This window comes from Petaurus breviceps, unplaced genomic scaffold (genome assembly GCF_028583685.1).
Source record: "Petaurus breviceps papuanus isolate PSGF00001 unplaced genomic scaffold, PetGlider_PUasm1.0 129, whole genome shotgun sequence".
Lineage (NCBI taxonomy): Eukaryota > Metazoa > Chordata > Mammalia > Diprotodontia > Petauridae > Petaurus > Petaurus breviceps.
Window position 1 is genome coordinate 12,398,240 of NW_027185665.1, and position 24,625 is coordinate 12,422,864.

Consider the following 24,625-nt stretch of genomic DNA (forward strand, 5'->3'; position numbering starts at 1 on the left):
TCTCTCTCTCTCTCTCTCTCTCTCTCTCTCTCTCTCTCTCTCTCTCTCTCTCTCTCTCTCTCTCTCTCTCTCTCTCTCTCTCTCTCTCTCTCTCTCTCTCTCTCTCTCTCTCTCTCTGTCTCTAACACACACACACGTGCACATGTGTGCTTCTAGAAATCTTGATTTGTAAGAGATGGAAAAATCCTTTAGGTGTTCTCTGATCAAAAATCTATAATGTAGGCATGCCAAAAAAAAAATGGACCTACGTAGGTGTGTTGACAATTACATATGATCTTTGTGCACTAAAACAAGGGGAGACAAAAACTTTCAGAGAATAAAATACAGACATGCCTGATGAAGAAAGAATATGGTACCTGATAAAATTCTAATTTCTGCTTCATTTCCAGTTCTTGAGCTAGCTGGATTTCTGGCAAGGCATCGATATATTCCATTGTCTCCTGGTTGAAGTCTACTAATCTGTAAAGCTCCAGAGGGCAATAAAACAATCCGAGAATCACTAGGACTCAGAAACAGGTCTTCTTGGTTCTTCTGCCAATGTATTGTTGGCATAGGCTCCCCGACAACCTCACATTTTAGTAATACTGTGTCTCCCATGAAGGCTGTGACAGATTCCGTTTGAGAGAGAAATCGCAATGGACCTAGGAAACAAGGAAAAGAATGATAGTTTATATGAAGCACAATTACAATATATATGTACAGAAAATATGATTTTTGGTTAATTATTCAATCTAAATAATAATCAGATTAATACTGTGTGGTCATTGGGAACACAGATGTATTCATTAATGAGAGCAATCACAAGAAAAAAAAATCTTTCCTACACAGAGAGCAACTCTCTTTGAATTGACATATTTTCTTTAGAGCTCACTTTGAAACATTCAACTCATTATGTCTACATGAGAAAAGGGTTTCTATTCTACCTTGAAAAAAGCCCTATAAATCATGGCATATGTGAAAAAATCTCCGTGAGGGAAGTTGGAGAAAAGTTTTTGCCTTAAAGGGATGAGGGAGAGTTGGATCATATGGCCCTGTGAGGTCCCCTCCATATGAAAATCTAGGCTTCTACAACTTGGCTAGTCATATAACTGAACCATTGGTATAGCAACAAACATGATAAAAGGAACTGGTTTAAATATTCTTCATATCCCAACATGTGACTGGAACTTGTGAAGGCCGCCTCTCACAACTTTCTCTCTCTGTCCCTTTCTGTCTTACTATGATTTTCTCTCTGTCTCTCTCCACGTCTCTATCTCCAGCTCTGTCTCTCTTTTCCCCATTCCACCTCTGTTACTGGTTTTACATTATGTAAATATAGATGCTTCTGCTAACAAGGTTGTAGAAGAGACATTAAAGAGATGCAGCATTTATTCTATAAATCTGAGAAAAAAATGTATTCGATATCCTAAGTTAACCTGCTTTCTACAAGCAAAATTATAATAGGTCTAATACTTGGGGGGGGAATATTGAAAAACCTCAATGCCACCTTCACTCCAACTTTACAGATTGCTCAGCACAACCTAAGACCATCCACACATCCAATTCTCTTCTCTTCATTTAGGTCTCAATTTCAAGTAGGAATCTATATCTCTGCTGGAACTACCACTGGGTGAAAGCCAAAAGAAATCAATTAACAAATGTACTGGCTCATTGTGTAAATTCCAGTTTATAGACTTTCTGTGTATTCCAGTCTAGTCTACTAAAAAATAAGGTCTTGTATAAAATCAGAATTGATTAACATAAATATGAGTTGTAAGTATGCACTTAAAAAGACAGTACTTTTCAAAATGGTAGATGGGAAATCGTGGCATTTAAACATTTATACAAAACTGCCAATTTTCAAAATACTTTTCTGATGGCTTTTGAGGACCTCCCTACCAGTAACATTTTACCACCAAGTCACCCCTACTATAATTGCTCATTTTTCATCCAAATAAAACAGTGAATGGTATGGGTGGCTAGGTGGCACAGTGAATAGAGCACTGGCCCTGGATTCAGGAGGACTTGGGTTTCGATTCTGCTTCAAACACTTAACATAAAAACTAGCTGTGTGACCTTGGGCAAGTCACTTAACCCCAATTGCCCTCCAAAAAGCAAAAAAAAAAAACAATGAATGGCAAAAACCAGATTTTTTTTTGAGTGGAAGTAATGTTTTTCTCCCCAAACTCAGATAACACTTGTATCTTACATGACAAACTAAGGTCTCATTTTAAAATATATTAGTAAACCACTAAGAGACTTCTAGTTCAACAAACATTTATTAAGGGCCTATGGCATTCAAAATATGGTATGAGATAATTTATTGAATATTACTTCATAGTTTCCATTGTCATATTACCATTGAAGTTATCCCTAATATCATAATAGATTTGAATATTTGTACCTTATTGGATTGTACCAAATGCACAGGCATTAGAAAAGACAAAGGAGTTATAGACTAGAAATTTCATTATCTAAGTATTCAAGGAACATGTATTACCAGAAAGTATTTTTCACTTAAATTTAGAGATACTCTTTTTTTTTTAAGGAATCAGGGTAACTTGCTCAAGGTTACACGGCCAGTTATTTTTGTGTGGGTGTCAAGTATCTGAGACCAGAACCAATCCTAGGTCTCCCCATGCTGGGGCCAGCACTCTTACTCACTGTGCCACCTGGCTGCCCCTTAGAGATACTCTTCAGATTTTTTCAGGGAATTCCAAAGGATCTTCATGAGCATCTTCAAAGACTAAGCCATTAAAATGAGAGTGTGGAAGACAATAAATAACTGAATGCTTTAAATACAAATTCAAGGAGAAAGAAAAGAAATTTAGGTTAGAACAAAAGTGACTATTTGAGATAACAAGGGGATGAAAGGGGAAGAATAATAAATCATGATCAGAAGGAGTAATTTCAGTGCTTGACATCTTGGAATTGGAATGGTTAATAGTTATGGTAAAGTATAAGTAATGGCAGCTTTGGTGGAATAAAGTAAAGTCTTTTGGCTTTGAGGAGATTGACAGAATTTTTTTGAGTGTCATCAACATATATATATATATATATATATATATATATATATATATATATATATATTGGCATTGCCAAGTCTGAATGTAGGACTATGGAAGAAAGGGAAGTCTTGGATTTCTCGAAGCCTTTAGATGATGAGGGAAGGAGCAACCTATTCTGGGCAGTGGAAAAAGCCACTTCTAGAGAAAGCCAGGTTTTCATTAGTTACAAAATATGGAAAACATATGACATAAAGAGGTCTAGTATGAAAGACCATATGCTTATATTAAAACAAAAAAGTGATAGTACAAACACGATAAACTCAGAGGAGAAGATGGATTGTGAAAGGGATCACCAGAGGTGAAAAATGAAGAAAATGTGAGAAAGGGTAACTAGTGCAGGGTAGGGAACCTGCAGCCCCTTAATAAAAGGATCTGTGCTTTGAACTTTGCAGTCAGTCAAAGGGCCAAAGTTGAGGACCCAGAGGGCCACATGCATCCTCAAGGTTGCGGGTTCCTCACCCTTGAACTAGGGGAAAGAGTTTTCATCTCAGAAGATGGTAATAATCACCAGGGATGAGTGAGGCAACAGCTAGAAGTTCTCTGTTCAAAAAATGGCAAGGGGAGGGTGGCCATTTGATCAAAGGCTCAATTTCTAGGGCATTGTGGTGACAGAGTATAGATTTATTAAAATAAATAAACAAACAAACAACAAAAATCCTCTATACAGGTGATTGTGTGAGTGTCACTAGCATCATCCTTTAAATATTTTGGAGTTGGATTATAAGCAGCATGAGGAGCATGTGGGAAATCCTGGCCCTATTCCTAGGTCAATAACTAACCAGTGATTGGGCCTCCAATATGAGAATGAACTCAGAGGAAACACCAGATCCTCAGCCACATTCCAAGAAAACAGAGGATGTTGTTAAGATGTTAAGATGCAATTCCCTGCACATGGAATAAGCACTTAGCTCCAGATATCTCGGGTCATATGAATTCAAGATCTCTAGTACATCCAGTTTGCTAAAGCTGAGGATCTTTCATGGTTGATGCTTTAAAATTTAAAAGGGACTTTACAAACTGTAATTTATTTGATTCTTTATTCTAGATTGCCCCTATAAAGTACTATAATTAATTTTTTCCTCATTTGACAGCTGAGGAAATGGCATGTTACAGAGGAGAGGTGTTACGCATAATTATAAGGCTAGTTGTTGATAGATGGAGTCTAGACTCAAACCCAGATACCCTAGTATTTTCAGTACTTAAATGAATATTGAAAATTGATCCAAATGAGAAGTCTTACATGCATGCACTAATCAATGGAAACAATGCTGGAAGAAAGGTTCTACCTCCCATTATGACTTCTTGGAGGTTTGAAAAAAAAGTTGATTTTGATTTACTAGGTTTAGTAAATTTAAAACAATAGCATCAACAACACTATAGTAATGTTAATTTATAATGATATTTTGCTCTTAAATCTCATCTCCCTGACTTTTCAAGGGCTTAGATGAACTTCTCCTTTTGGCAGAGTATGTAGAATCCTAGTACACATGGAATTAGAAACACCTAGGTGGGAATTGTGCCTCAGACACATTGTAGCCTGGAATCCAGGGTAAATCACTTAACCTTCTTCATCACAGCTTCCCCAGTTATAAAATGAGTATAATACTATCAATAATAAATTCCTTGCTTTTAGGGAATCTTTCAGTTATTGTATCTGGATTCCTAGCAACTATCAGAATACCTAACATGAATTAGGAACTTGATCAATGTTTATTGACTGATTTATTACCTCATAGGTGAATAAGGATCAAATGAGATAATATATGTAGGGAACTTTTGAAATCTTAAATACTGCATAAATCATTCAACTGTTCTCATTGTCATCATCATCATCATCATCATCATCATCATCATCATCATCATCATCATCATCATCATCATCATCATCTCCCACAGAACCCAACACCATTTTAGGTACTAAGGTGGCACTTAAATGATGATTAAATTAAAGAGCATCAAATATTAGCAGTTAAAACTGAAGTAATATGCTTAGCTAATGAACACTAAAACACATACTTACATGGAGATTGTTACAAGCCTACCCTTGACATTTTGGGGATAGCCCAATCAAATACCAAGAAACGAATGAAAACAAAATTGGAGGTAACAAGTCAAGTTCTATTTGTCCTGGTGATCAGCAAAATACCTGGTGAGATTATGGAGTTCTTTCTTAGAAAATCATGGCCAGAGTTTAAATGCATACTCCATACAAGTGCCACATGCACATCTGTATTCACAGAAATAACTGCATGCTCAAGCCTATATTTTCTGGGTCATTTATGAAAAGGCTATAAAAAGGTTAAGTTAATTTATTTCACTTCCACATTTAGCTTAAGATAAAGCAATCATATGCCGGATTTATTCAAGAAATGTTTCCATTAAACCAACCTTTGGTCAATTCTCAAACCCTATTCTTAGAATATGGAAACTTTGGTTCAAATTTTGTAACTGACTAAACAACTGCAGTTATATATTAGTAATGATTATGTAAGCATTAGCCCACAAAGTTTAGATAATATGACACAAAAACAGAACATGCAAAAACTGGTTCTCACACAAAAAAATCTTCGATTTACTAACAAGCCTACTATCAATTAAAATAGTAATTTTTAAAAATCAATTGCTTATTTATGCATTTTGCTTTATTAAGTACTTTTCAAAGGCTATTAAATTGTAGACAAAGGAACACAGCTAGGAGGAATAGGAAGCTCTCAAGAATGAAATCCTAAAGACACAAAATGAAACAATTCTACTAAAGAGCAAAAGTTAAAGGTATCTGAGGAGAATTATGTGGATACCCGAGGAATTCCTTGCCCAATTTGGAAGGCATGTATACAAGGCAGAGGCAAAGACAGGGGATACATACCAAAGCATGGCTTGGAGCTCTAAGAATATTGTCAGAAATGCTAAAGCTTGACACATGTTAAGGTTAGTTAAAGATGCTAAGGATAAGATAACAGAGAGGTATATAAAGAAAATGTTTTCCAGAGGAAAAGGAGACAAAAAAAAATTGATAGGACTATTTCTCAGGAAGAATGAAAAAAGAGGGGTGGCTAGGAGGCTCAGTGAGTAAAGTGCAGGCCCTGGAGTCAGGAGTAACACAGTTCAGTTCCAGCCTCAGATACTTAACACCCACACACCCACACCCACACCCACACACCCACAAAACAAAACAAAACAAAAAACTAGCCTTGTAACCTTGGGCAAATTACTTAACCCAAATTTCCCTCCAAAAGGAAAAAAAAAGAATGAAAAAAATAGCAACCTATAACACAGAGATGGCATTTTTTTCCCTTCTCCTTTTTCTTCTAAGAATGATCTTAAACTGGAAAAAGAAAAAAAAATGTCTAATAGGGTATGGAAATACAGGATATCAGGGATATGCTAAGACTATATTTGCTACTCTGGACGAGATTATGTGACCTGTGCCAAGTGAGAAAAATCCTGGGGTACTTAAAGAACTAGCAGATATGAGTGCTGAGACATTGATTTCCCTTTGAAAGAAATAAAGAAGTATTTCATACCAAAGAGTTACAACGGTGTCCATTTTTAAAAGAATAGTGAGGAGAAGAAATTGAAATGCCAACCAAACAGCATTAGGTATGCCTTACATTAATCATAAAATTCTAAAACATATCCTTTAAAAGCTAGGTAATGACTAGAAAAGAACTTTTCTTATCACAAAGAAGCTTACTCAAGAATATATCAATGCTAGAATATTCTTATTACATTTTTTTCTGACCAGGTTCAGTGATCAGAGGAATGGTCCAAATATAATTTACCTGGCTTCCAGAGAATCATGTGATTCTCTGAAGAGAAAGGTCCATATCCTATTCTTGAGGGTAAGACATGAGAATGTGCGTTAGAGTGCTGCAGGTTTAGGGATTTGGAAATGACAGATTTGCATGATACAAAGAGAAAGTAGACTTAGTAATTCTGTGTATCCAATAGAATGCTCTCCCTGCCCCCCAGGACTTGTTCTTGGCTTTACTCTATTTAACATCTTTAACAATCACTTGGATAAAATTATAAATGGAATGTTTATTGAATTTGTAGAGAATATAAATCAGTGAGTGATAAGAAATGAGTGAGATGAATGAATGAATGAATGAATAATAAGATGTATTAAACACTTTTTCTTCACTTGTCTCTGAAACTTTGTGACCACATTTGGGGTTTTATTGGCAAAGATGCTAAAATGATTTGCCATTTCCTTCTCCAGCTCATTTTAAAGATAAGGAAACTGAGGTAAATGGAATTAAGTGACAGGTTCATACAGCTAGTAGATGTGTGAGGTCAGATTTGAACTCAGGAAGCTGAGTCTTCCTGACTCCATGCCTGGCATTCTATCCACTGTGCCACCTAGATGTCCTATTAAGCACTTACTACTGTGTTATGGGATAGAGATAAATGATAGAGATACAAATACAAAAAAAAAAACACCAAGATATGGCTAGAATTCAAGGAACTTACATTTTTTAAAGCAATTGGGGTTAAGTAACTTGCTCAAGGTTACACGGCCAGTTACTTTTGTGTGGGTGTTAAGTATCTGACCCCAGAACTGATCCCAGGTCTCCCAACGATGCTGGGGCCGGCACTCTTACTCACTGCTCCCCCTGGCCGCCCCAGGAACTTAAATTCTAATACAAATAACCAAGTAGAGGAGTAGTAGCAAGGAAAGTGTGTGAAATCCAAGGGATAGTAAATGCAGTCAAAGTGAATTTTATTGATGTCTTATCTGGGAATATTAGAGTTGGATTGATTAGCACTTCTACAGCAAGATATTGAAGGGAACAGAGGATATATAATATGGGGGAAAACTATGGGAGAGGAGGGTGAGTTGAGGGATGTCTACATACATAGTGAAAACTCAATTATCAATAATGTAGGAGCCTCGTAAAGGTAGATAACAGTATTATTATTATTATTATTATATAGATAAGTATTAGGATAAAAAGGGATGTTAATAGGCTAAAATGTTAAGCCAAAATTAAAATGATGTAATAAAATAGGGACACATTAAAGTCTTATATTTAGGTTCAAAAATGGAATTCACAAGTGTAAGATGGGAGAGGCAAGGCTAAACAAAAATTTGTATGGCAAAAATTGGGGGTGGTAGTGGATTACAAGAACCATATAATTTAATAGTATGATATGACCAAAAAGATGATATCATAAGTTTATTGAAAAGATAGAGAAAGCAGGAAAAGGAAAGTAATAGTTGCATGGTACTCTAATTAGAACATCTCTGGAGTATTGTGTTTCTATCTGGGCACCACATTTTAGGAAACATTGCTAAAATAAATGAGATCCAGAGGAAGACAAGCAAAATAATGAAGATCATACCATATATGAGTTAGGTGAAAAGTCAAGGGTGTTTAAACTGAAGACAGGGTGAGTTTAGGAGGATATAACAGATATCTTCAATTATCTGAAGAGGTAGCTAGTGGAATACAGATTCATCTTTTCTTTTCTTTTCTTCTTTTTTTTCTATAGAGGGAAGAATTAGAAGCCATGGCTTAAAGTTACAGAGGAAGATTTAGGTTTGACATAAAGAAAAAGGCTAAAGTCCCTCCTTATTCTGACTCAGTCTTAGCTTTCTAGACATATTTTACATTAATTTGCTTAACTCACTCAATAATGTTGTCAAATTGAACTAATTGTTGTTCTCCAAATTCCACAAGTAATTTCCCAATTCCATGATTTTCCTTTATACTTGTTCCCCTCCAAGGCTGGAAGCAGCTGTCTCCTCTCTTGTCTCTTATAGGCCTTCATTTGCTTCATAGTTCAATAGAGGTACTAAATATTTTGAGAGGATTTTCTTAATCTAATAATTTTTTATTTTTTTATCTCTGTGTATTCATTTTAATTCCAGGTCAATATAAGTTCCTGGATAATAAAGAATGTTTCATTTTATTTTCTACATCCCTTCTTTGCCACAGGGTCTTGCACATAGTAGGTACTTAATGGTTTTTTAGTGAATTAGTGCCATTTGAAAGTCCAAATCAATGGAGGTAGGTGGTTCCTCCTCATTAGAGGTGGTTCAGGAAAGGATACATGAGCACTTGTTTGGTTATGTTGTAAATGGGGTGGGGTTGGGAGTTCTGATTATGAACAGATTTGGGACTACTAATTAAGGATAAGGATTAAGGTGCAATGTGGTACTTGCCAAGGTATAGTTGTAAATTTCCAATGCCCAAAGATTTCTCTAGATGCCTTGGATTGATGTGATTGGTCCCTGTCCATGTGTGTCCCATTTTGGGGATTCCAAAACTACTAGTAACTGAGTAAGGGTACAGTCGATGAGAAATGGAGAAAGGACATTCTTTCAACTATTGCTAAGAATATTTAAAAAGTTGCATGTATATGGAATCAGCTGGTAAATTTCTTTGGCAAACCACATCCTTTTTCATATATTTCTTTCAACCTGCCTTAGTCTGTTAATTTTAGGATGTCTAAGCTTTTAATTTGAACTTATTTCCCACTGTTTGCACATACTGGCATACAGAGTGGGAATATATTCTTGTCTCTTCATCATCCTAGGAACTGCCCTGCTCACTGCAGTGGCTCTTTCTGAGGAAAAGAAGCATTTTGATAAGAGGAAAGCTACTCAAACTTTTTCAGTCACAGGAGACCAAAAAAACTACATTGTTTCATATATTTACATTATGTTCCATTATGACTTTAAAATGATTATATATCTGCAAAGTGTAACCCACTGAAAATTCTCTCATCACATCCCTGGGTGATCTACCTATCCTTTGGAAGTATAGGGGCAAGCAGGCAGAGTTTGTACCACATATTCCTCAAGGACTACATGAATTTTCACAGAATGAATTGGATTTATCCAAGAGGATTACTGTCACTAGCGTAGTGGGAACATAAATAACAGAATCAACATTTTTTTTTCACTTGGACTTCTTTCTTTATGAAGGCAAAAAATGACGCAAAAATCACCATGGCAATGAATGAAGAGCTGTTAAAGTGACAGCCACATCAAAATAAGTAGTTCTCAGATTGAGAAAAGCAAGAACAGTAATCATCACAACTACCTCTCTACAATACTCCCACCCACACACACACCTGTATATACACACTACAACTGGAATATTTTCCATCAGATTCTATGGATTCAAGGGAGAAAAAAAAAATTACCTGTCTTGGAGGTGTACAAATGATTATTTTAACTAAAAGCTATCTCTCTCATCTTAAGGAAACACTGGGAATTAGGCATTTCATACTCTAGGCTTATTCCAAGGTTTTCTTTCTCCATGGCAGTTGCTCTCACACTTATACTCCCCTCCTGTGTGGGCCTACCCTGGTCTTTAAAATTCTAATCTGAAAATGGCTAACTCCTGTGTTTTGCTTTCTAGTCTGGTTGGCAGACTATCAGGATCCCCATCTCTCTTCACAGAAGGTCTAATTATTAAGCAATTAAACTTCATTTAATAAAAAAGAGCTTATCATTGGGGGGACAGGCCTTGGGGTTGGAAACATGCCTTACATTTAAATATTCAGCAATTTGCTCACATTCAGCACTACTGCCAGAGGACAGTGACTTTAAATGCTTTGTTTGCTTCAAATTAAAGCCTGTAGGGTAATTCACCTCAAAGTAAGACCTTGTTTGCATCTTTCTAATTCACATGGTAGCCAAAGAGAAGGAAAAGCAGTAATCAAAAGAAGCAATTCCATGATTCTTCCTTCTCTCAGCAATTTAAAAGAGGAACAATTGAGGTGGACAATGAACTGTCAGAAATTCTTCCCAAATTTCTTTTCTGAACTCTTTATATTATGCTTTCCTCTCTACCCTCTTAAAGTCATAGCTTCACTTTTTATAGTTGTGCGTGTGTGTGTTTGTGTATGGGGAGAGAATATTTCTTTTTAAATTATTATCATACTCTTGACCCAAAGAATCATGACATGAGCATCAATGATTGTTGAAAGATTAGTTGTTTATAAAAGAAGGCCTGGAATTAGGAAGACCTGGATTCAAATCTAACCTTGGAAGGTAATTAGTTGTGTGGATTTATCCTGCTTACTTAACTTTTATGAGCTTCAGTTTTATCATTTGTAAAACAGAAAGGATAATCCTAACATGGGTTTATTGGAAGGATCAAATTAAATGTTAAATTTAATTTTAGTTAAAAATACTTTGAAAATCTTAGGGAGTAGAAACAGGACTTCCACTTGGCTCTGACTCTCACAACCTCCAATTCATGTAAAACGGGACTCTGAACAAACTTTGGAGCTGCAGAACTCACAAAATGACACAGAGAAGCTAACCTCCCCCTGGCAGACTGGCACGAATGGGCCAGCGCAGCGCTCTGGGAGCCGAGCCCAGCCCCGCACCTGAGGTTTTAGCGCCAGGGTGGGCCTGATCAACCACCAGCTGGAGGGACTTCAGATCACCAGCAGCTGTGGCAGTTTCCAGAATTATCAACACATAGATTCTAAGAACAAAGTGAGAGATCAGTGCAGTGTGGACTTTGGGATCCAGTAGTTGGTAATGCATGGCCTCTTCCCCCGAGGCAAGAAGCTGCTGAGGCACCAGAGTCATGCAGCTGACCCCATATGGCAGCTTCAGCTCCTGGCCTGCAGAGTGTAGGGGGACAAATGAACCAGTATGAGGGGTAATCCCTCTTGCTTTAACCTGCTTGGATCTGGATTGTGGTCTAGGGTGGAGTTCCTGGGGTATGAGACCAGCTTGCCAGAGCCTGTGGAGGGTTCAGAGAGGGTGCCCAATTAATACCTTAGGCAGCTGAGAAAACCCCAGCATTTGGGATGAAGCTACCCTTTCTGGTGGCAGAGTCCTACTGTGGCATAAAGCCCAGGGGTCAAGTGACTGAGTGGCGACGTGAGCAGGAAAAGGAAGCAAAATAAACAGAGTACTCCAACTTTACAATCCTATTTTGGCAACATAAAGGATCAAAGCATGGAACAGGAGGAAGACAGTGAAGTCAGAACTCCTGCACCAAAAGCTTCAAAGAAAAATATGAACTGGTTACAGGCCATAGAGGACCTTAAGAAGCACATAAGAGAAGAGGAGGAAAAATTGGGAAGAGAAATGGGAACGAAGCAAGAAAATTGTGAAATGAGAGTCAGTAGCCTGCCTGAGCAAAATAACAGCTTAAAAAATAGACTAACTCAAATGGCAAAAGATGCTCTAAAAGGCAATGAGGAGAAGAATACCTTAAAAAGCTGAATTTGCCAGATGGAAAAAGAATCTCAAAAGCTCACTGAAGAGAATCATTCGTTCAGAATTAGATTTGAGAAAATGGAAGCTAGTGACTTTATGAGAAATCAAGATGCTGTTTAACAGATCCAAACAAATGAAAGAATAGAAGGCAATGTGAAACATTTCATTGGAAAAACCACTGACCTGGAAAATAGATCCAGGAGAGATCATTTAAAAATGATTGGACTACTTGAAAGCCTTGATCAAAGAAAGAACCCAGAAGTCATCCTCCAAGAAATTCTCAAGGAAAACTGCACTGATGTTTTAGAACCAGGGGGCAAAATAGAGGTTGACAGTATTCACCAATCACCTCCTAGAAAAGATCCCAAAAAGAAAACTTCTAGGAATATTATGGGCAGTTTCTGGAGTTCCCAGATCAAGGAGAGGATACTACAAGAAGTCAGGAAGAAACAATTTGAATATTGTTAAAAAACAATCAGGTCAACCCAGGATCTGGCAGCTTCTACATTGAGGGATCGAAGGGCTTAGAATATGATATTCTGGAGGTCAAAGATCTGGGATTAAAACCAAGAATCACCTACCCAGCAACACTGAGTATCATGTTTCAGGGGAAAATATGGTCATTCAGTGTAATAGAGGACTTTCAAGTATTCTTGATGAAAAAAACAGAGTTGAATTGAAAATTTGACATTCATATACAAGAAGCAAGAGAAGCTTGAGAAGGTAAACAGGGAAAAGAAATCAAAAGGAACTTATCAAAGTGCAACTATTTACATTCCTACATGGAAAAACAATAATTGTAACTGATGAAACATTTCTCACTATGAAAATAGTTGAAGGAAATAGAAATATATAAATGTATGTATGTATGCATATATATGTATATATAGGAGGGCATATGGGCATATGAATACATATGTGAATGTGTGTATATATGTTTACAGATATACATAGATAGAGGGCACAGGACCCATTTAATAGGAAGGGATGATACTTAAAAGGTGAAATTAAGCAGTGAGAGAGGAATATAAGAAGAGGAGATGGGGAGACAGAATGGGCTAAACTATCTCATGTAGAAGAGTCAAGGGAAAATGGTCACAATGGAGGGGAAGAACAGAAAGGCAAAAAGGCAAAATCTTATTCTCATTCAATTTGGCTCAGGGAGGGAATGCCATATACACTAAATAGGGTATATCACCCTACAGGAGAATAGGGGGAAGGGGATGAGAGGGGCAATGATTGAAGGGAGGGCAGGCTGGGGGGGGGGGGGAGTTGGAAGCACTGACTTTTGAAAAGGGACAGGATCAAAGTAGAGAATAGAACAAGTGGGAGGTGGGATAGGAGTGAGGGAAATATAGTCAGTCTTTTACAATGTATCTACTATGGTAATGTCTTGCATAGCTACACATGTTCAACCTATACTGAATTCCTTATCTTCCCAGTAAGGATGGGTGACAGGGGAGGAAGGGAATGAATATCAAATTTCAAGTTTTAAAATCAAATGTTTAAAAATTTATGAATACTATTATTTATATTATTTTACATGCAATTGGGCAATAAGACATACAGGCACTGGGGCACAGAGATCCACCATGCCTTACTTGAAAAATCGAAGGGGTTCTGGGAGAAGATATGGGAGAGAGCAGATAGGAGGAGAGGATAGCCTGTGGGACCGCTATTTTCAGTCAGTGGGTAGGGGAACAATGGGGGAAATATTTGTAACTCAAAATCTGGCGGAAATGAATAATGTAAAACAAGTTAATAAAGCATTTGGAAAAAAAAAATCTTACCATGTCTCTCTCTCTCTGTCTCTGTCTCTCTCTCTGTCTCTCTTTTTCCCTCTCTGTCTCTCTGTCTCTCTCTCTCTGTCTGTCTGTCTGTCTCTCTCTCTCTCTGTCTCTCTCTCTCTCTCTGTCTCTCTCTCTGTCTGTCTTCTCTCTCTTTCTTTCTCTCTCTTTCTCTCTCTCTCTCTTTTTCTCACCCTCCTTCCCTCTTTTCCTCCCTCCATCCCTCCACAAATTTGATAGTTTTAAAGCTAGATAAACAGCATAATATAGTTAATATATCAAAAACAGGCCTTTGATTTCATTGCTATATGAAATTCTCAGTGAGGTAGCTTCTTCCATCAAGGCAGATTAGCATGTAGAGATTTGTCTGGAGCATTGAGAGTCTAAGTGACTTCCCCGAACTCACATAGCTAGTATTGTCAGAGGTAACATTTAAACTCAGGTGTTCCTGACTATCAGGACAGTTCTTTATTTCCTATAAGTTGCTCAAATGCAGTATCTAAATATTAATAAATGTCTACATGTATAAATATCAGTTCAACCATAACGTCAGATTCAATAGAAGAAAATGAAGACTTACAGGCTCTTTAACAATAAAGTGTTTTCTACACATATATTAAATTCATTCATGATCCCTTAAAAAATAGAAGAAAATAAGACTGTTTCATGAATCTTTGTTAAATAAACAAGTGAGGCAAAAAACGGGAGATATATATTTGCTAAAGATATTCACCACTGTGATAGCGGAGCATCAAAGCAGAATCTAGGAATAAAATGATATTCCTGTGAAGTAAAAGTAACTTTTTTTGTGCATGGCCACAGTATGGCAGCTCACTGACTCTATGACATGACTGAGAGTCAAGGGTACACTTACCTTGCTAATCTGGGTGACTGACAGGATGGTGGTGCCTCTCATTAATAGGGATGTTCAGAAGAGGGGTGGGTTTGGTGGGGAAAGACATGACTTCTAATTTGGCTATACTGAGTTTGAAATTATCACAGGACATTTATTTAGGAATGACCAATAGAGAGTTCACAATGTGTGAGTGAAGTTCAGGAGATAGACTAGGGCATTTTGTGTTCTTATTTTTCTTATAAGGTTTTTTTCCCCATTATCCTAGATTTAGTGGAGAGGGGAAAAGTTTGAGGAAGGGATAGGAATATTCCTCCAAAAAATGGAGTATTAAATTTTATTTTTTCTTTTCATTTTATTTTAATGAAATGTATAAATTAAATAAGAATGTTCAGAAGTAAGGACAAATAAGTGGGAACGTTTTGAAAATATTGTGTAATTGTTGTATATGTCTTTAAAAAGCAAGCTGTATGATCTAGATGTTCTGGGTTTCATATACAGTCATATTTTTGTATTCTGTATTACACACAGAATTATTCTTTCAGTACTTAATTTCAGAATACAAAATAACATTATAAAAATAAAAAAAAATAAAGGCACTTAAGTGGGATATGGAGATTTATGTGTAAGGAATGGCAAGTAGGCCTGTATGGATGGACCATAAAGTTTTTGGAGAAGGTGCAAGACGTAAGAAGATTGGATAGATCAGAAGGAGGCAAATTGTAAAGAATTATAAATGACCAAAAAGAAGTTTATATTTGGTATTAGAAGTAATGGAGAGCTAATGAAATTTATTGAGATTGTGAGAGTGTAACAAGGTCATACTTATGCTTTAATAAAATAACTTTGGTAGTTGGCTGGAGTATGTATTGAAGTGAGTTAAGAAATAAGTCAGAGAGACCATTTAGAAGACCTTTGCTATAATCCAAGAAAAAGATAATACCCTGAACTAAAGTGACAGCTATGTGAAAGAGAGAGAATAGGACATATGGAAAAATACATCGTTCAGCTAGAAATGACAAGATTTGGCAGTTCACTGACTATATGGCATGACTGAGAGTCAAGGTTACACTTACCTTGCTAATCTGGGTGACTGACAGGATGGTGGTGCCTCTCATTAATAGGGATCTTCAGAAGAGGGGTGGGTTTGGTGGGGGAAAATATGACTTCTAATTTGGCTATACTGAGTTTGAAATTATCACAGGACATTTATTTAGTAATGACCAATAGAGAGTTCACAATGTGTGAGTGAAGTTCAGGAGATAGACTAGGGCTAGCTATGTAGAACTGAACATCATCAGTATAAGTATGATTGAAAAGTAGTTTTAATTGAATTGAATTGTGTTCACATTACAATTGAACTTAAGATGCAATCTAATTTGTGATCTTATTTCTTAAGTCTATGTTATTACTTGTCCTATTCATTTGGTTTAATGTGGCCACAGGGAAATCATCACTGACCTATGAGTATAGACCAATGTCCTAATAAGTATCATCACTTCCTCTCCTCTAACTCTAGAATTCTAACAAAATGAGGTTATGATTTTGACCCAGTTAGAGATGTATCCATGGAGTGAATTGTAGAGATAAGATCTTAAAAAGTCACTAAGCATCAGGGAAAATCTTAACAGTAAGTGTGAAATTTCTCACTAAGAGAATTCAATCTTTAGCACAAACTAGAACCTATCTAGCAACATCCATGATGAAAACTAGTCTCAGGAACAGTTCATCTTTTCAAATTACCTCAAGCTAAGATAACTAAAAGTCAGTCTATGTAGTAAGGACTAATTGGAATCTAGCTCATTTGTCTTGTTTTCTCTCTCCTTCATTGACCTTCAAGTCTTAGTAAGTTCAATGTTTTCCCAGACACTTATACACATCTTATACAATTATACAAGTCTTGGTACCTTTATGGACCTCTCTCCCTAATTCTTTTCTTTATAAACATAATTTTCTAATCTTTCTTGAGTGCCTATTACATGAAGGCAACTGTACAATACCCACCCCCCAAAGCATCAACTTTTGGCTCAATGTATGAATTCTACCAATATTAGGAAAAGTTCAGATAATTTCAGGAAACATTTTTTTCTGATTATCAATTGAAATATATCCTCTTCCCTTTGAAATATCACATATACAATTTCTGGCTTGATGAATGAAATCAATGATTATGAGGGGTTTTGGACACTTCTATCCTAAAACCATTTTCTCTTTTCTTACTACATAAACTTCACAAACAGATCCCCTTAAGAATCCTATCAGTATACATAGCAGAGTGAGAGCAGGGAATTGCTTGAACTTTCCCCCAAACCCCTCCAAATGCCTGTAGAGCTACAGAACCCATAAAGTGACAGAGTGAAGTAAATTCCCTGTCCAAGACAACCTGGAAGGAGGACAAGAAGGGTCTATTGCACCGAGCTGGGAGCAGAGTGCAGTATGGCATGGGCCACGCCAGAACAGACAGGGGCTGGAGCAGGACTCAGGGGACTGAATCACTGCAGCTGTGGCAGTTTCCAGGTTTCTCTTTTTTAAAAAAATATTTTTAGCCAATTTCATTTTTATTTTTAATTAAAATTTATGTTTATTTTTAGTTTACATCATTCATTTCCACAAGATTTTGAGTTACAAATTTCCTCCCTGTATTTCCCCTACCCACCACCCCAAAACAGCAATCCCATTATATACCCCTTCCCCCAATCTGCTCTCTCTTATATATTCCACCTACCCCCTCCAACTTTCTGGTAGGGCAAGATGGATCTCCATACCCCAATGGCTGTATATCTTATTTCCCAGTTGCATGTAAAAAAATAATAATATTTTTAAACCTTTGATTTTGAAACTTTGAATTCCAGATTCTTTCCCTTTCTACCTGGTCACCCACCCTAACTGGAAAGATAAGCAATTTAATATAGGTTGTACATATGTAGTTACACAAAACATTTCCATAGTGGATATATTGTGAAAGTCTGACTACATTTCTCTCCATCCTATCCTGTCCCCCCATTTGTTCTAATTTCTACTTTGACCCTGTCCTTTTTCAAAAATGTGTGCTTTTAACTACCCTCCCCCTCAACCTGCCCTCCCCTCCGTCATCCCCCCTCTCTTCCCTTTCCTCCCTACTCTCCTGTAGGGTAAGATACCCAATTTAGTGTGTATGTCATTCCCTCCCTAAATCAAATTCAATGAGAGTTAGGTTGACCCATCCCCTTTTGTCTTCCTGTTCTTCCCCTCCATTGTAACAGTTATCCCTTGTCTCTTCTATAAAAGAAATTTACCCCATTCTCTCTCTCCCCATCTCTTCTCATTATATTCCTCTCTCATCTCTCAATTGTGCCTTTTAAATATCCTCCCTTCCTATTAAATTGATCCTATGCCTTCTGTCTATGTATACCTGTACACATATATACACACACTCACATATGTATTTATATGCACATATACCCTACCTTGACATATATATATATATATGTATGTACGCACACATACACACACAAACATATATATATATATATATATATATATATATATACACACTCACACATTTTTTTTCCCTTCAACTATCCTCATACTTAGAAGTCTTATGAGATGCAATTTTCATTTTTCCATGTAAGAATGTAGGTAGTTCAACTTTGATAAGTTCCTTATGATTTTCACACACACACACATACGTATACACTTTTATATTCCCTTCAACTATCCTCAAGTCTTATGAGATACAATTGTCGTTTTTCCATGAAAGAATTTACATAGTTCAACTTTGATAAGTTCCTCATGATTTCTTTTCTCTGTATATCTTCTCATGCCTCTTTTGTTTTTTGTATTTGAATGTCAAATTTTGTATTCAACTCTGTTTTTTTCTTCAAGAATGCCTGAAAGACCTCTATTTCATTGAATGACCATCTTTTCCCCAGAAACATCATACTCAGATTTTTCTGGGTGGGTGGTTCTTGGCTTTAATCCTAGCTCCTTTGACCTCTGGAATATCATATTCCAAATCCTTTGATTCCTTAATGTAGAAGCTGCTAGAATCTGTGCTATCCTGATTGTATTTCCACAATATTCCTATTGTTTCTTCTTGGCTGCTTATAATATTTTCTCCTTGATCTGGGAACTCTGGAACCTGGCTATAATATTCCTGGGAGTTTTCTTTTGGGGATCTTTTTTAAGAGGTGATTGGTGTATTCTTTCAATTTCTATTTTGCCCTGTGGTTCTAAAATATCAGGACAATTTTTCCTTGAGAATTTCTTGAAGGATGATTTCTAAGTTCTTTTTTTTTGATCATGAATTTCAAGTAGTCCAATAATTCTTAAATTATCTCTCCTGGATCTCTTTTCCAGGTCAGTGTTTTTTTCCTGATGAGATATTTCACATTCCCTTCTATTTTTTCATTTGTTTGGATCTGTTTAATCTTGATTTCTTATAAAGTCATTAGCTTCCATTTTCTCCAATCCTATTCTGAAGGAATTATTCTCTTCAGTGACCTTTGGTAATTCCTTCTCCATCTGGCAAATTAGGCTTATTAAGGCATTCTTCTCCTCATTGGCTTTTTGGGCCTCTTTTGACATTTGAGTTAATCTATTTTTTAAGGTGTTATTTTCTTCAGAGTTGTTGACTCTCTTTTCATGATTTTCCTGCATCATTCTCATTTCTCTTCCCAATTTTTCCTTTACTTCACTTATTTGATATTCAATATCCTTCTTGATCTCCTCCATGCCTTGTAATCAATTCATATTTTTCTTGGAAGCTTTTGGGGCAGGAGTTCTGACTTCATTGTCTTCCTCTCATTCTGTGCTTTGATTCTTTTTGTCTCCACAAAAGGAATCTAAACTTGATTTTTTCTGCTTGCTTTGCTTCCTTTGCTTGCTCATGCTGCCACTCAATTACTTGACATCTGAGCCTTTTGCCACAGTACAACTCCACTCCAGAGGGGAGAGCTTTGTCCCAAATCTCTAGGGTTTTCATAGCTGCCAAAGCTATTAGTTAAGCACACTCTCTACAGCTCTCACATGCTCTGGCTCACTGGTCACATACCTCAGGACCACCATCCAAGACTGCTATCCAGATCCAATCAGGTTAAAGAAAGAGCAATTACCCTCTGAATGGTCACTTGGCCCCCTGCAATCTGCAGGCTTGGAGCTCTGAAGTAGTCATGTGGAGGTGGCTGAATGGCTGCCAAGCCTCTGCTACTTCTCATTTGGGGGACAGAGGCCAGACCATGCCTCCATCTCCCCCAGTTCCAACAGAGGTCTACTGATATTTTATTTTATTTTTTATATTTAAGGTTTGATATTTATGGAAACTGCCACAGCTCCTGACGATCCACTCCCCTGAAGTCCACTGCTCGAGGTAGCCTGGGTACTAAAGCCATGGGCTCATGAGGGCCTGGGCTCAACTTCTAGCACACTTCCTGTCCACCCTTTGTGCTGCCTTCAGCTGGAGATTTGTTTCTTCCTGTCACTTTGTGGGATTTACAACTCTAAAATTTGTTTAAAGTCATATTTTATAGGTATTTGAGCTGGTTATGGGGGGAGATCGTGGAGTTTCCTTGCTTTTGTGCCTCCATCTTGGCTCTGCCCCTTCCCACCCCCCAGTTTTTCAACTTTCCAATTCCAAAGACAGTATAGAAGGTCAGTGGCAAAGCACTTTGGGACCAGGGTGAAAGGGGAGCACAGTCCAGCTAGGGTCCAGACCCAGCCCCAGCATATCAAAGGTGGCAGTGGCAGTGGCAGCAGTAGCAGCAGGGGCTCTTTGCAGAGCTCTGGGCCCACAGACAGTGGGAGATAACAGTGGCTGACACAAAACCCCAGAAGCCTGAGGCAGTACACTCACCCCCACTCCACCCTCAGTGGAAGCAGAGTTCTGTCTTTCCAGGGAATAAGAAAGTCAAGTAATTGACTAGGAAGATGAGTAAACACCATTTAAAAGTCAGAATAATTTGGTGACAAAGAAGATCAAAACATACAACCAGAAGAAGACAACAAAGTCAAGGCACCTGCAATAAAAGCCGCCAAGAAAAATATAAATTAGTTGCAGGCCATGGAAGATCTCAAAAATAATTTTGAAAATCAAGTAAGATAAATAGAGGAAAAATTGGGAAGAGAATTGAGAATGATGCAAGAAAATCATGAAAAAAGAGTCAAAAGTGTGCTGAAGAAGACCCCCCAAAATACTGAAGCAAATAACACCTTAAAAATAGATTAACTCAAATGAGAAAGAGTACCAAAAAGTCAATGAAGAGATGAATGCCTTAAAAAGTAGAACTGAACAAATGGAAAAGGATGTCCAAAAGGTCACTGAAGAAAATAATTCCTTCAGAATTAGAATGGAGCAAATGGAAGCCAATGACTTTATGAGATATCAAAAAAATTATAAAAAAGAACCAAAAGAATGAAAAAAATAGAAGGCAAAATGAAATATGTGATTGGAAAAATCAGACCTGCAAAACAGATCTAAGAGAGATAATTTAAAAATTATTGGATTACCTGAAAGTCAAGATCAAAAAAAGAGCCAGGACAACATCTTTCAAGAAATTATCAAGGAAAACTGTCCTGTTTTTCTAGAACCAGAGGACAAAACAGAAATTGAAAGAATCCACTGATCTCTTCTTTTTTGTTTTTTATTTTTGCTTTTTGGAGGGGGGAAGGAAGGGAAATCGGGGTTAAGTGACTTGCCCAAGGTCTCATGCCTAGTAAGTGTTTTGTCTGAGGCTGGATTTGAACTCAGGTCCTCCTGACTCCAGGGTTGGTAGCACAAAAAAATTTATGTGCAAAATAAGAGAAGTTGTGCTTAGGAAAATAAAGTGATGAGACAGATGCTGAGGAGAGTGCTACAACTGCATCACCTAGCTGGCCCAACACCGCTTCCTTTTGAAACAGATCTAACAAGGAAAAGGCCTAGAAATGTCATAGTCACATTCCAGAGATCCCAGGTCAAGTAGAAAATACTGCAAGCATCCAGAAAGAAACAATTTTAGTATTGTAAAAAAACTGAGTATAATACTTCAAGGGGAAAATGGGCATTCAATGAAATAGAGGACTTTCAAGCATTCATGGTAGAAAGACCAGAGCTGAATAAAACATTTAAATTTTAAATACAAGATTCAAGAGAAGCATGAAAAGGTAAACAGGAAAAAGAAATCATAAGGGACTTATTAAAGTTGAACTATTTTCATTCCTACATGGAAAGATGATACTTGTAATTCATGACACCCTTCTCAGTTTTAGGATAGTTGTATAATACATACACACAGACACATATACATATATACACACAAATATATATGCATATATATATATATATACACATGTGTATATGTGGGTGTGTGAGGGTGTGTAACTATTGAGGAGGAATTTATTGGGAGAATGAGAAAGGGAGAAATAGAATGGGGCAATATCTCATATAAAAGGTTTCACAATGGAGAGGAAGAGGGGGGAGGTGAGAGGGAATGAGTGAACTTACTCTCAGTGGATTTGGCTTAAGGAGGGAATAACATACACACTCAATTTGGTATCTTAACCTGCAGGAAAGTTAGGGGCAAGGGGATAGGGGAGGGTGAATGATAGTAGGGAGGGCAGATTGGGGGTGCGGGTAATCAGAAGCAAACACTTTTGAAAAGGGACAGGGTGAAAGGAGAAAATAGAATAAGTGGGGGGTGGGATAAGATGGAGGGAAATATACTTAGTCTTTTACCACATGACCATTATGGAAGTGCTTTGCATACCCACACATGTATAATCTATTTTGAATTACTTGCCTTCTCAATGAGGGTGGGTGGGGAGGGAAGAAGGGAGAAAATGTGTAACTCAAAGTTTTAAAAACAAATGTTAAAAATTGTTTTTACATGCAACTGGGAAATAAAATACACAGGCAACGGGGTATAGAAATATGTCTTGCCTTATAAGAAAGTAAGAGGGAAATGATAAGGGGGGTATAATAGAAGGCAGGGCAGATTGGGGGAAGGGATAATCAGAATTCATGTCATCTCAGGGTGGGGGGAGAGATGGGGAGAAAATATGGAACTCAAAATCTTTTGGAAATGAATGTTGAAACCTACAAAATAAATTAAAAAAAAACAATTAGCAAAAAATAACAATAAAAAAGAGTCCCATCAGATTACTGCAAACATCAATACAATTTGACCACCTGGGGGATGAATTTACTTCTATTTTTCTAATTCTAACTAGAGAACCTGGATAAGTGTTGCTATATAGTCACTATCACCTTTCAACTTTACATATTGTACCCAAAATTAATGAAAAAGTCATGGAAGTTTGTATTTCTGCTAAATAGTGTAAAGAAAGGACCTTGTAGCAAGAATCCTACATTATATAAATTTTCTCATTTGTAATCATATTCTTCTTTGGAGGAAATATATAAGATAAGGCATTATAACAATTTGAGTGGGTAGAACTGTTCTGACATGGACGACTTGTGGCAAACCCTTATGAATGTGGAGGGATTGCAGTTGCTAAAGGCTCTTCAGTATTGGTGGGTAGAACGATTTGTGGTACAAAAAAACTCATGTGCAAAATAAGAGAAGTTGTGCCTAGGAAAATAAAGTGATGAGATTCTCAGGAGAATGCTACAAACAAACAAGCAAAACAAAACACGATGTCATTAGAATCTCATATGACAGCTAAGGCTTATCTGCAGGGGAATTGAAGAATAGCAACATTTTCATTGAATGTACAAAGGTCATAGATTCAGTTATAAAGTTGAAAGTGCTTCCCAACTGATTATCCTGTTCTATTTGTAGGATGAAAGTGCCTGCTACCTAACTGCTTTATTAATATATGTAATTGCTTTTTTGTTGTTTATGTTATTTATAAATACAAGAATCAAGTATTAAGTAGACAATGGGTCTTAGAAAAATAGCAATCCTTTCATTGTGCAATATTTTTATTATTGATATTATTCACATTATGCTTGTTTGACTTAGCTTTCCTATCGATAGAAATTATTTCTCCTGCCAAGGAAACTTTAGTAAGCTTGATGAAGAACTTTTGAATTGGGACCAATGAAGAGAAATCCTTCAAAGTAACAAGAATTCATTGTAATAAAGCAGCCCAGAGTAGAAGGGTAAGCTCAAGGCCTTTATTTTAGTAAATCACTAGAAAAAGGTAATGTTTACAATGGTAATAATTTCCAGTAAGCCAATCAAATGAACTTATATCTTTTTCATTCACCCTTTTTTAGTGGTTGTGGTGTGTATGTGTGTGTGTGTGTGTGAGTGTGTGTTTAAAAACCCATTTGGTGAAATGAAATGTAAGAAAACCCAGTGGAAATAATAATTTAGATTAAAAGCTTCTGGTAAATCTATATAATTTAGATTTTGATTTAGAATTACCTACTGGGAGAAAATTGAAGCTAATGAAATACATTTCTAAGTACTGTAGAGTAAAAATGGAAAACCAAAGAGGGAATTTACTTCAATGGCAGATTTGTGTGACTGAATGATCTTCTCTATCGAGGGATTTAAAAACCTAAATATTTATTAAAGTCACCTAATTTTCAGGGGTTTGACCAGAGCAATAAAATGTAACTCGTGCATCCCTTAAGCAAAAGAGGGAAAGGATTAATCCCAAGAAATTGCCTCAGGTATTAGGAGGAGGTAAAAATCTAATGTGAGGGAGAAAATTCGTTGGTCAAAGAGTTTTTAGTGAAAAATAAACAAATAGATGAATCCATAGGTAACTAAGAGACAGGCTACCCCTCTCTATGTTTATTTCCAAAGGAAGAAAG

General features: G+C 36.8%; 1 protein-coding gene across 1 annotated transcript in view; it reads right to left on the bottom strand.

Annotated features, from left to right (window-relative positions):
• The window catches only part of LOC138173606 (netrin receptor DCC), a 1,060,615-nt gene that overhangs the window by 825,781 nt on the left and 210,209 nt on the right, over positions 1–24,625 (bottom strand). Inside the window, exon 4 of the mRNA XM_069103651.1 lies at positions 357–641. Within this exon, the coding sequence (XP_068959752.1) occupies positions 357–641 (285 nt within the window). The remainder of the gene's footprint in view (positions 1–356; positions 642–24,625) is intronic.